The 12978-nt window shown below is 54.2% G+C and overlaps 1 protein-coding gene and 1 non-coding gene across 2 annotated transcripts in view; both read right to left on the bottom strand.

The window, feature by feature from the left end:
• The window catches only part of FOXO3 (forkhead box O3), a 121051-nt gene extending 118491 nt beyond the window's left edge, over positions 1–2560 (bottom strand). Inside the window, exon 1 of the mRNA XM_038554880.1 lies at positions 1931–2560. Coding sequence (XP_038410808.1) covers positions 1931–2545 — 615 coding nt within the window. The 5' untranslated portion in view covers positions 2546–2560. The remainder of the gene's footprint in view (positions 1–1930) is intronic.
• Positions 2561–12623: 10063 nt separating this feature from the next.
• Positions 12624–12730, bottom strand: LOC119874325. Its single transcript, XR_005368198.1, has one exon. It is a non-coding gene; the product is annotated as a U6 spliceosomal RNA (small nuclear RNA).
• Positions 12731–12978: the final 248 nt, after the last annotated feature.

Below are 12978 nucleotides of genomic sequence, written 5' to 3'. Positions count from 1 at the left end.
CTAGCAGTTCTCTGCAGCAAACTCAAAATATACAGGACTAATTTCAAGCTGAGAAATTTGAAAAATATTCCAAACCCCTATATCCATTTTCTTAGATCCTGCAACTCCCCCCTTTCTGATGCTGTACCTTGAGATTAACCCTTGCTATTCACTTTGAAACTCTGTTTTAAAAGATATCACAGTAGCACTTCCTCGAAATGCTATTCACTCTCAAGCTTTCTGTAAATGGCCCTCATATCACACAACTGGCATTCCTTTGCAAAGCTGTAAAATTAGAGCAAATGTAAGATTCATAATGTCAGCATTTGTTAAAGGAAAGGGGACAGATATGTGGAATAATTTTAAAGCACAGTTTTGCTTTTAAAGTATCTCAGCAAGTCCTCTCCAATACTAGCCAATATGAAATTAAAAAAAAAAAAAAACAGATACTTTGTAAGGGTTTTGTTTTGGGTTTTTTTTTTTTAAGGAAATGAAGACAATACACAAAATTCTTTAGTTTTTTCACATATAGGTTCCTCTCCAGTGCTCCACCAAGATTAAACTATTCTTACTGAATACACCTACTGGAACCCAAGAAGATACAGGGCTCCCCAAAGACAGTAAGGAAAGGACAAAATGAGGAAGGAACTACCTCATTAATTAAAAAAAAAAAAAGCTAACTTGCAAAGAGAAGCAACTGATAAGCCATATGTATCTCCAACTGCAAGCACCCTTCTGCCTGGTACTGACACATTCACGTCTTGGGGAAAGAGGCCAGGAGGATGAGGTGCCAGGAAGAGCAAAGCAGCTGGGTATCAGCAGCCCAGCAGGGGCACAGGAGTTAATCTGTTTGGATGCCCAACTGCAGGAAGTCATTACATCATAGGCCTTTCCACACCTCTCTCCTACCACGTGTCCAGTGCCCCGAGAGGCTGAAAAGGAACAGTAGAGAGCCTCTCTTCTGGCTCATTTATAGGCAGAAGCCATTATGACCCAGCCCCGCCACCACACCTCCCTCCCAAAGGCCTAGGTGAAGCTCCAGGCCTCAGCCCTCCACACCTGGACCGGGCCTCAAACAGCGCCGGAGTCCAGGCCTCGGCGGGAGCAGCAGGTGTGGCCAGTCCTTCAGGTGGCAGGGCTGGCCCGCTCCGGGACTCGAAACATCCCAAGTTGGGGGGCGGGGGGGGGGGGACAGATTTACTGCAGAAACATCTCTAAGGAGTAAAGGTGTCCACACAGGCAACCAAAAGAAAGAAAGAAAAAGAAAGGCAGCCAGGGGAAAAAAAAAAAAAAAAAAAAAAAGGTTTGCAACCACTGCTTTTTTTAATGGGATCGCTGTGCCTGCGGGAACCAACACCCACAAGCCAGAAACTTCGACGCAAGGGGTTTTTTTTTTCTCATGCAGCTCTAACGACGACGACCATGCACTGCAAAGCACAAATCCATCCCCTTCCCCGGAGGAGCCCCAAGCACTCCCCCACGTCCTCTCACTGCACCCGCGGGGCCTTCCCCGCATCCCCACGACGGTGATTCCTGCTTCGAAGTTGGCCGCAGACCTACCTCCTCCGTGCCGTCCCGGGGATCCAGCAAAGGCTCTGCCGTCCGCCGGTCCTTCCCTCGCCGGCATCCCTTGCCCCCTCTCCTCCTCCTCCTCCTCCTCCTCCTCCTCCTCCTCACCTGGCCATGCCCGAGGCCTCCCCGGGGTGGGGGGGCGCCTCCTTTCCCGCCCCACCCTCCGCGGCCGACCCCAGGTTCCCCTCCTCCGGGGAGGGGAGGGGAGGGGAGGGGAGGGGAGGGGGGTCGCACGGGTTCCCCCGAAACCTCACAGCGGAGGCGCTCGCTGCCAACCCCTCTCCCGGCGCCCGCGGGCGCGCTCCGCGGGATGCAGGCGCGCGTCGCCCTGCGCAGGAGGCCCGGCGGGTCCGGCCGCCCGCCCGGGGTGGGTACGCACCTTCCACCCCGCCGAGCTGTTGCTGTCGCCCTTATCCTTGAAGTAGGGCACGCAGCGCACCATCCACTCGTAGATCTGGGACAGAGTGAGCCGTTTGTCGGGCGAGCTCTCGATGGCGCGAGTGATGAGGTCGGCGTAGGACAGGTTGCCCCAGGCGTTGCGCCGCGACGAGCACTTCCTCGGCTGCCCCGAGCCCCCGGCCGCCCCCGGCTGCGGCGGGGCCAGCGCCTGCGGAGGCTGCGGCGGCGCCTGGGTCCCCCCGCTCGGCGCGCCCGCCGCGGGGCCCGGCGCGGCCCCGGGGTCCTGCCCCCCGGGAGCCCGCAGCCGGGCCGCGTCTTCGAGGAGCAGCCCGGAGCCCAGCGCGCCGCCCCCGCCGCCGCCGAGCGCCATGGCCGAGCCGGCCCTACCGCCGTCCTCGTCGTCGTCGTCGTCGTCCTCTTCGGGGATCATCGAGTCGGCGGCCGTCTCCCCCGAGGGCTTGGCCGGGCTCCCCTGCAGCTCCGGCCTCTGCAGGGGCCACGTACAGGAGCGCGGCCGGCTCTGGGGCTCGAACTCGGGGTCCAGCTCCACTTCGAGCGGGGAGAGCGGGCCCGGGGAGGCCGGCGCCTCTGCCATCTTCCCCGCCCGCCCGCCCGCCCGCGGCTCGGGCTCTCGGGCTCTCGGGCTCTCGGGCTCTCGCGCTCCGCTCTCGCGCCGGGGCGGGGTGCGGCGGGGGAGGCCCGGGGGCGCCGCGGAGGCTCGGGCTCCCGGGAGCCGCTGCCGCTCCTGCCGCCGCCTGGGGAAGCACGGAGGAGAGAGTTGGTTACCCGCGCGGCAGCCCAGCCCTCGGCCACCCCGCGCCCGCCGCCGCCGCCGCCGCCGCCGCCGCCGCCTCCCGGAGACAGGCAGACCTGGAGACGTGCGTCCCGCGGACCTGGCGCAGCAGACACCGCCCCCTGCCAGGCCGCGGGGAGCCGGGAGCGAATGGACGCGCTCGCGCGGGGCCGCCGGCTCGGCAGGTCTCTCCCGGGCGAGGTGGCGGGGCGGGGAGGAGGGGGAGGGGCGGGGCGGGGGAGGGGCGCGGGCCGCGCCTTTAAAGCGGGCAGCGGCCGGGGCTGGCGCAGCCGAGCCGCGGTCGGAGCCGGGGCGGGCGTGCGTTTGTTTATGTTTCGCTCGGGCCCCGCGCGGGTGCTTCCCGCGGCGCCTTCCGCTCCGCCCCGCGCCCCGCGCCCCGCGCCCGCCGCCCCCGCGCCCCCGTGGACTCCGCTCTCCGCGCCCAGGGGCCAGGGGCCCGGGCTCCGGGGGGCGGCGCGGGGCCAGGAGGACGAACGTGGGTCCGGGCGCGGACGGGCTCTTGTCACTTCCAGAAAAGAAAAAAAAAAAAAAAAGACCAGACGGGAAGCGAGGAGGGGAGGATCGGGGGTGGGGGTAGGGGCGGGGCGGGGCGGGGGGCAAGCAGCTCGGCGGGTGTTTGCAAAGGGTCGAGCCAAGCGGGAACGACCACTTTGGGGTTTTGTGTGCTTCGGTTTGCGGGCGGGCGTTGGACCCCGCACCCCCCCACCCACCCCCCTTCCCGGGAAAGGGCAGGGGGAGGGGGCGAGTCGGAACGTAAATCTTCCAACAGGTCAGGAAGCGCCAAGTCTCCCGGGCTGCCAGAAAACCCGGACCCGCACGTTCATCACCTCCTTGCTCCCGCTGCTGCCATCTTGACAGTTTTCCCCCCTTCACTCAAGTCCTTTAAAAACAGCAGCGGGAGGGAAAGGGGGGCGCGCACACCGAGTCACGGGGAGGGAAAAGGGAAGCGCCTGGCCCGGCTCGGAAGCAGATCCGGAGTCACCGGGAAGGCGACCGCCCCGCTGCACAGCTCCGGCGCCTACCTCGGTTGCTTCCCTTCAGGGACGAGGGGGGAGGACGCACGACTCCGCGCGGGCCCGGGGCGCGGCGAGGAGGGGGCGCGCAACCCCGGCCACCGAGAGGCGCTCCGGCCGCCGCCGCCGCAGCCCGCCCGAGGACCCGCCTGTCAGCCTGCGCGCCGCCGCCTGGCACATTCCTCCTCCTCCTCCTCCTCCCCTGCACGAGCTGGGCGGCCGCGGCAGCAGCACAAAGTTATAGACACACGCAGGGTGCCTCAACCTAGGCTGACGGCGGGCGGGTCCCCGCCCAGGGGGAGGGCTGGGCGGCGGGCCGGGTGTGCTGGGTGCGTGCGTGCGTGCGTGTGTGTGTGTGTGTGTGTGTGTGTGGCCGTGTGCTCGCGCGCGCCTGCGCGGCCGGGCTCCGCGGGGCTGCGGGCGTGGGTGTCGGGGAGCGCGCGGCGGGCCGGGACCAGGCGGGCTCCCGCAGCCCCCGCCGCCGGGCTCCTCCTCCTCCTCCTCCTCCTCCTCCTCCTCCCTCCCGGGAGCCTCAACGACAACAAAGCGCGGCGCTGGGCCCCGGAGAGGGAGCGGGCGGCGGAGCCCCGGACGCCCGGCCGGCGCCGACGCGTGGCCACCGAGCCTCGGGGCAGGGCGCCTGGCACCGGGGGGTCCCCGGCGGGCGCGTCCGTGCGCGCGGCTCTGCGGCCGCCCTGCTGTCCCGGGTCCCCGCTAGAATCGGACACCGCGCAACGGCCGAGATAGGGGCTGCCCGCAGATCGCGGGGAGCAGGACCACGGCGGGCACACGCTGCCGAGCGGAGGCGGCGGGGCCCCCGGGACTCCGGTACACGGATGCCCTGGGGCTCCATCGGGCACCCCGAGCCCTGCAGCCGAGCCCTGCCCTCGCAGCTCCCTCCCAGACGCGGTGGGGTCTCACTTTTCGTGGATTTCATCGCAGATGCGGGGGGCGGGCGGGGGAGAAGTGTAACTAACTCAGGAGAAACGCACATTATTCCCCGCTCCTAAACGGAAGAGCCGATTTCGAGCAATTGTGAATGGGAAACAATTGGATCCTAACTTTGCAAACGACTCCAGAACGGCTCATTGGGCTTTTTTTTTTTTTTTTTTTTTTTTTTAGTTTTTGGAGAAGATACTTCTTTAGGTTTAGAAAAGCATCTTCACAAGTCCTCACCCTACTACCATCGCTGCCTATAAATTGTTCGTTTCTGCACCAAGAACGCACTACGTGCGACACGCGCACCAAAAGTCTGTTCGCTCTGCTCCATAAATATCTTCCTCCCCTCGCCCCTCCCTCTTTATTTCTTTCTCCCCCACCCCCCCACCCCCACCCCCCTTAAATCCTTCTAAGTCCCCGGCGACATCTCGGAGTCTGGAGCTCGCTCCACAACAGCCCAATACACAAAAAGGTCCAGCCCCGGGCGCTCAGGAGTCCGCCCACCCCGCGCACTCCAGGCTCCGGGCTTTGCGCCGGGCCCGCCACTCCAGTGACGCGCCGCCCCGCCCCTGCACCAAGCTAGTTCGACGCGTACAAACAGATGATGTCATTGTAGCCCCACGCGCGTGACCGCGGAGCCCTGCGCCGCGTCCCCATTCGCTGCGCCGCCTACTCGTCAAGCCACGCCGCGCGCTGACTGGCCGCGGCCACCAGTCTCCAGGCCCAGACGCCCCTCTCCGCCCCCCGCCCCCGCCCCCCCAGCAAATAATAAACAATCGAGTAAAATTCTAAGGAAGAAAGGAGGGGAGGGAGGAGAGAGGGAGAGGGCGGACCGGGAGCCGTTCCCCCTGCGCCGAGGGAGAGTGGGGGGCGGGGGGGACTTCGGAGGGCCGGGCGCGGGGGAGGGGAGCCGACCTGGGGCGACGGGCGCTGCCGCGACGTGGCGGTGCCGGGGGAGGAAAGTTGGAGAGCACCGTGCGGGGCGCGCCGCGGAGGGGGCGGGCGCTAGGGCCCCGCGGCGGCAGGGCCGCGCAGGGGGGAGGCGGGGGAGCCACGCGGGAGCGGCGCGGGCGGAGCCGCCAGACACGTGCGGGAGGAGCGCGGGCGCGCGCGGGCTGGCTCGCCCGGGGCGCGCGGTGCGGTGGCCGCGCGCGCTTGTTTACCAGCGCACGTGGGTGTTATTTTTAAATGGCTTGTTGCGCTGGCCGCGCGGCGGGGCGGCGGGCGCTGGCTGGGGACGCGGGGGGACGGGCGGGCCCGCGCCACGGCCTCTCCGGGCGCTGCGCGCTTCCCGCCGAGCGGCCGCCGCGGCCCCGGAGCCCGAGGGCGGGTTTGCGCGCGCTGCCCGAGCCTCTGCCGGGACGCGAGCTCCCGCCGCCGAGCGCCGGCCTCCGTACGCCGGGCTCGGCTCCCCCGTGCCCATTCCGGGAACAAAGCCACCTCTTTCTCTCCACCCCCCCCCCACCCCCCGCCGGAGGCCGCACCAGGCCGGGCTCCGCGGCCACGTACTCCCTCCCTGGCACACTCCACCCTGGCCGCGAGGTAGACTGCTGTCACCTTGAGTAGTTTGTGACCTCGCTACCTGGCTCCGAAGGTCCCCCAGCCCTTATGCGCCCGGCACTTGGGTGGGCCTGCAGCTCTCCCAGGTGCAAAGCTTTTGCTGCCCTGGCATGTCTTTGGAAGGGAACTCTGGGAAAGGGGGGCTCTGACTGCTTCCTGGGGTGGCTCCTGTGCTTGCTGCTCGCTCGGCTCCTCTCTCGTGGTGGGCCTGCCCTTCCGCGAAGCCCTGAGTTTGCATTTGGTTTATAGCGTGGCAATGTGGACGGTGACACAGGACCACAGGACTCAACTGCAGGTGTTCATGGGGCGCGGGAAGGGTGGATCGGAGCTTCAAAGTGCACATGGGGGGGTGCCTTCGGGCATGTTAGTGGGAGTCGTGTTCAGCTTGGCGGGAGGAACCCGGAGGCCAGATCACCCGGTGCTTTGCACCGTGATACAGCATAAAATCCAGAGGACTTTCAGGTGCTCCTTCTTAATACTTCTAACACCCTGTAAAAGCAACGCGCACGCATTGTCCTCTCTGAATCTAAGCAATCCTTTAAAATGCAGACGTGCAGATTTAGAAAGGGTGCCTCTACACTAGCTGGGCTCTGGGACATTAGATTTTCACTATAAACCTGTTGAGTGTCCCTTTACAGAATGCATATCCCCCCTCCAAGGGCATTCCAAAAAAAATGGAAGAGTTAAAGATTCAGTAGATTGTGACCCTCTTGGTGAGGAATGGGGGTTGGGGACGTGAGACAGCTATATCCCTCAAAGAGCTTACAGCCGTGGAGGGGAAAAGCCATTTAAAAAGTTCAGGATTTCAAGAGTTGAAAAGCAGTACAAGACAAAAACACAAGAGGTCATGCATAGTGAATTGAGGATCAAAACTTCAAATGGAAATACAAGAACAACAAAAACTTCAAATGGCAGTGACTATAAACATTCAGCTTGGTAAATGTGCATCATACCCAGTAGAATTTATCCTTGTAATTTGTCCCTATGGGCAAACCTTTGAAAACTAACAGGTTGAACCTCAGTAACTTGTATTTTTAGCCTGCGATTGCTGTGACCTTTGCTTTCCCCTCCAAGGCCTCCATGGTCCTTCATTTCTGCTGTCCACCTTTTTTTCCCTAAACTTTTTAGTACCTATAATCCCCAATTTACGATTGTACAATTTAGGATTTTAGGACTTTTTGACTTTATGATGGTGCACAAGCAATTCACGTTCAATAGAAATCCTACTTTAAATTTCAAATGTTAATCTATGCCCGCCCCCCCCCCCCCCATAGCAATAGTGATGCCGGAATGCAGCAGTGAGCCACAGCTCCCAGCCAGCCACCTGATTACAGATGTTAGTAACCGATATACTTAGAACCATTCTGTACCCATGGGGTCATTCTGTGGTTACTTTCAGCACAGTATTCAATAAATTACATGAGATAGTCAACATTTTATTATAAAACAGGTTTGTGTTAAATGATTTTGTCCAACTGTAGGCTAATACAAGTGTTCTGAGCATGTTTTAAGTTCGGCTAGGCTAAGCTATGACATTTGACAGGTCAGGTGTATTAAAGACGTTTTCAACTTAATATTTTCAACATATGCTGGGTTTTTTCAGGACATAATCCTATCATCAGTCAAGGAAGGTGTGTATAGGAAAGCTGAGTAAGTTATGGTTGTTGATTAAAAAGGAATGCCAACATTACCTTTGTGGTAGAATTTTTGGTCAAAGCATTTCTCACTTCTTAATTTACTTCTTGTTTATTTTTACAAATGACTTAAGGTGGTGATTATCTACTTCATTTTGTAAATTCAGTCACTGGAGAAACAAAACTTTCTTTTTTTTTTTTTTTTTTTTTTAACCTGGGAGTGCCTGGGTGGCTTAGTCGGTTAAGTGTCTGCCCTCAGCTCAGGTCATGATCCCCAGGTCCTGAGATCCAGCTCCACATTGGATCCCTGCTCAGCAGAAGGCATCTGCTTCTCCCTCTGTGCCCACCCCCAGCTCGGGCTCTCTCTTGCTCTGTGCTTTCTCTCTCTCTCAAATAAATAAAATCTTTATTTTTTTTATTTTTTAAAGTTTTTATTTATTTATTCATGAGAGACACACACAGAGAGAGAGAGGCAGAGACACAGGCAGAGGGAGAAGCAGGCCCCATGCAGGAAGCCGGACGTGGGACTCGATCCTGGGCCTCCAGGATCACGCCCTGGGCCGAAGGCAGGCGCTAAATCCCTGAGCCACCCAGGGATCCAATAAAATCTTTTTTAAAAGGAAAAAAAAAATTACCTGAAAAAGCTAAATAAATTCACCATTTCCAACATCAAATTGTGAGGCAATTTGTGGTCGATACCAGACCTGCTTCTAAGAGGGCCACCACTAAGCACCTGTGTCCTTGCCCTATTCTCTTCACACCTAGGTTGGCTACAGACCCCAGAGCCTAGATACTAGGGACTGAGCATGCTACCTGTCAACAAAGTGCTCATTTCCCTCTACGATTGGCTTCTACAGGCATCTAACAATGCAGATGAAAACAAATGCAGTAGATGCCTCCAAACAAATATGTGAGCCAGCTGGAAAGAAAGAAGGAACCCCCCTCCAATATTCAGGTCTCTAGCTGCTCCCCACCCTTTATCTGACACCCCCGTTAGTCCCTTCCTGTCTCCCCATTCTTCAGCAAACTACTCACGGGAAAAACATATTGAACACTATGTACTAAAGAGTTTGAACTTTGGCTTTTCTTTCAGGCTGTCAAGGAGACAGCAGGCCCAAAATGGAGTTACTTATGCTAAATCCCACATCACAAACCAAGACCTCATACCTAACCTAATTGTAGTTTCAACCAGCCCCTGTCTCACCCCCAGGAGTGTAACCTTTAATCAAACAACATGGAATTACCTGGTCAGCCACTAATGAGATAACTTTCTAGTCCCCTTAGGAAGACAACCTTGTTTGAAACAATGCATTCTTTCCTAGTAATTTCCTTTGTCCAACCCCTTCCACATTTTTTTAAGATTTTATTTATTTATTCATTTGAAAGAGAGAGAGGTAGAGCATGAGCAGGGGGGGAGGGGCAGAGGGAAAAGCAGACTCCCCACTGATCAGGGAGCCTGATGCGGAACTCCATCCCAGGACCGCGGGGCTCCATCGCAGGACCCCAGGATCATGACCCCAGCTGAAGGCAGATGCTTAACTGACTGAGCCACCCAGGTGCCCTCTCCTCCACCTTTAAACACCTTTCCTTCTCTACAGTTTGGTGGAGCTCCTGCCTATTGCCAGATGGGATGCTGCTCAATGAATCGTTTAACGAAGCCAATTTGATCTTCAAATTTACTCAACTGAATTTTTGTTATTTACAGGGCATCACTTGAGGCAGGTTTCATCACCACCCTCTCGGAGAACCTCTGGAGCTCCTGTCTTCTCTCCTCCTCCTCCTCTCTGCCCTCTTCAGGCATGACATACCCTGACAGACCTCCTCCCCAGGCACTATTGTGACTGCCCTAGGAGTCATTGGGAGGACAACTATGTGTGTTTACAGCAGGGAAGAAGTAGGGGAGCCACAAAACAGTGAAGATTTACCTGAAAGGGCATTGCGTAGAGAAGAGAAAATGGAAAGGAGTATCTGTTTTGGTATTTTAGGGTAATGATGATAGCTAACTTTTGTCGCTTCCAGGCCCAGAACTAAGCACTTTATTTGCAGTACTTAAGCCCTCCCAAAGACCAGCCGAGGTAGATACAGTAATGCTAAATGACATGGGTTTAAGAATTCAGGCTCTAAAAAAAAAAAAAAAAAAAGAATTCAGGCTCTGAGGTTAGGTCTGATCCCCTCATTTACCAGCTATGTGACTCTGGGCTGTTATTTAATCCTGGGCCTCAGTTCCTCATTCATGAAATGAGAGTAATACTTTCTGGGGTTGTTGGAAAGATTGGGTTAAATGAGATGAATCTACAGCATTTAGGCTTAGAATACTGGGAGGGAGGTGCTTGTAATATAGTGATGTCCAGGCTCCATCTTGGAGCAACTGAATCAGAATCTTTAAGAGTGTGGTCTGGTGTTAATATTTTTTTCTTAATGTTTGCCAAGTGAATCTGAGGCAGTGAAAATTGAGAACACTGAATTAGAGGTCTCTCTTCTTTACACTCCAGGGTTTGTCCTCAGCTATGACTATTGGCTTCTGCTCAAGAATGATGACACAGTTGTTAAGTATGTACAAGGGGGCACGTCCCATACCCATAATATCTCAGTTTGTCTCTAGAACAATCTAGCCCAGCAGGACTGTCCCTCTCATTTCACAGCATTTTTGCCCTGGGTCATACAATGAGTGGCAGGCCCAGAATTTTAACCAAAAGCTATATGAATCCATGGCCTGTGCTCCTTCCCCAACCCTGCAATGCTTCTCCAGCAGTATTTCTCTATGTGGACCATTTACCTTAGAGAAACAAAGCTGGAACCAGACAAACAAACATAACCCCAAGCACTAACTCCACCAGCCCAAAGCTGGTGTTCAGACAAATCTGCACCCATCAGATTTTTGATCAATTGGCAACATTTGAAAAGGAGGATATTTCACCTGAAAGTCAGATTTCCCTTCTTAAAAAATAAGATCTGGTAACACGTGGCAACAGTTAGCTGATATGTGCTCCCCACTTTGCTCCATCATCATCAGGCTCTCTTCATTTGTCTCCTGATGGACTCTAGAGATTGGACTTAGCCACCCTAACTTGTATATCTTCTACTTCTACAGGAACATGGCAGGGTTGGCTCATTCCAGCTCATGAAAAACAACTGTGCACATCCCTTCCCAACTCTTTGTTCAGTGAATCAAATTGGTCCCTTGAAATGGACTGTTATGGGAGTTGTTACTCCACAGAAATTGGTCAACACTAACAATCAACTCTTTTGTGGGTTTTGTTGTTTTCTTTTTCCTGAGAGTCAGTTTGCTAGCACACCATTGCACCCACTCCACTCGGCCACTGTCTGGTGTTCTGAAGACAAAGATTTGTTCTGAACAGAGAGGAAAGGAAACAAAAGCATTTGAGAAACTACTTCAATCCTGCTAAGCAATTGATGATACATGTCTAACCTCTTCTTTAAAAAAAAAAAAAAAAGAGAGAGAGATTTGTTTATTTTAGAGAGAGAGAGCACTCGAGCATGGGGATGAATGGAGGGTGAGAGAGAGAATCTCAAGAGACTCCCCACTGAGCGAGGAGCCTAACATAGTGCTTGACCCTGAGATCATGACCAGAGCCTAAAATCAGCAGTCAGATGCCTAACTGACTGAGCCACCCAGGCATCCAGCTGACCTTATTTTTAAAGTACTTCAATTTAATATGTGGAGTAGATGCCCAGAACAAACCTTTTGATGAAAACCAAAGTTGGATGAGTTTTTTACTATTTTTTTTAAATGAGTCATTGAGCTGGCAAGAAAGTGAAGAAAGAACAAAGTCCAAGTAAGACCCCCCCTAGTACGTGAGCAAGCTCCTAGAACTGCCAAACTGCAGTGTTCTTGAGCTTCCACACTGACAGGTGCAGTGATGGAGACACAGAAGATAAACCCAAGATCATGAGCATAGTAAGAACCGATCCCAATTTAAACTGGCATGACCACAATGGAAAACAGTAAAGAGGTTCCTCAGAACATTAAAAAGAGAACAACTGTGTGATCCAGCAATCTTGCTTCTGGAGGTCCAAAAGAAATGAAATCACTATTTCAAAAAGATATCTGTACCTCCCCCATATTCAATGCAGCATAATTCACAATACCCAAGGCATATTTCTCAAGGCATATAAACAACCTAAGTGTCCACTGAAGGATAAAGGGATAAAGGAGACATGGTATATATGCAATGGAATATTACTCAGCCATTAAAAAGAAGGAAGTCCTGCCATTTGTGACAACATGGATGAAACTTGAGGGCACTATGCTAAGCAACAGAAGTCAGACAGAGAAAGGCTGTATTTTATATATATATATATGTAGAATCTTAAAAAAAACAAATTAATAGAAACAGAGTCGATTGGTGATGGCCAGGGGCTTTTTGTGAGGGAAATGGAGAGATGTTGATCAAGGGATACAAACTTTCAGTTACAAGATTAGTAAGTTCTGGGGATCTAATGTACAGCATGGTGACTATAGTTAACCGCACTGTATTTTATACTTGAAAGTTGCTGAAAGAGTAAATCTTAAATGTTCTCACCACACACACACACACACACACACACACACGGATAACTGAGGTGATGGATGGGTTAACTAACACAATGGTGACAATCATTGCACAATACATACACATATCAAATAATCACATTATACCCCCTCTTTAAAAAAAAATGAAAAAAAAATAAATAAAAAAATAAAAAAATAAAAAAAAAATGGAATGCTTCACAAACTTGCATGTCACCTTTGCACGGGAGCCATGCTAATTTTCTCTTGATCATTCCAATGTTAGTATATGTGCTGCCAAAGCGAGTACCATTATAATCTTAAACTTACACAATAGTGCATGTCAATTATACCTCAATAAAGTTGGAAGAAAATAATTTCATATAAAATAAAACACATATTTTTTAAAAATCTCATAAAACTGGAATTCCAAAGAGCCAAAGTAAAGATGAATGTAAAGTTGATTTGCTGTGCAGACCAGAACCCCTGGAAAGTTTGCCTGTATTGATCCTGATGCTGGATGGAGAAAAACAAAAAAGGGATATAAGTTCTTCCTTG

This window comes from Canis lupus, chromosome 12, assembly GCF_011100685.1.
Source record: "Canis lupus familiaris isolate Mischka breed German Shepherd chromosome 12, alternate assembly UU_Cfam_GSD_1.0, whole genome shotgun sequence".
In the NCBI taxonomy this organism is placed as follows: Eukaryota; Metazoa; Chordata; class Mammalia; order Carnivora; family Canidae; genus Canis; species Canis lupus.
This window is presented reverse-complemented; position numbering and strand designations above follow the sequence as displayed.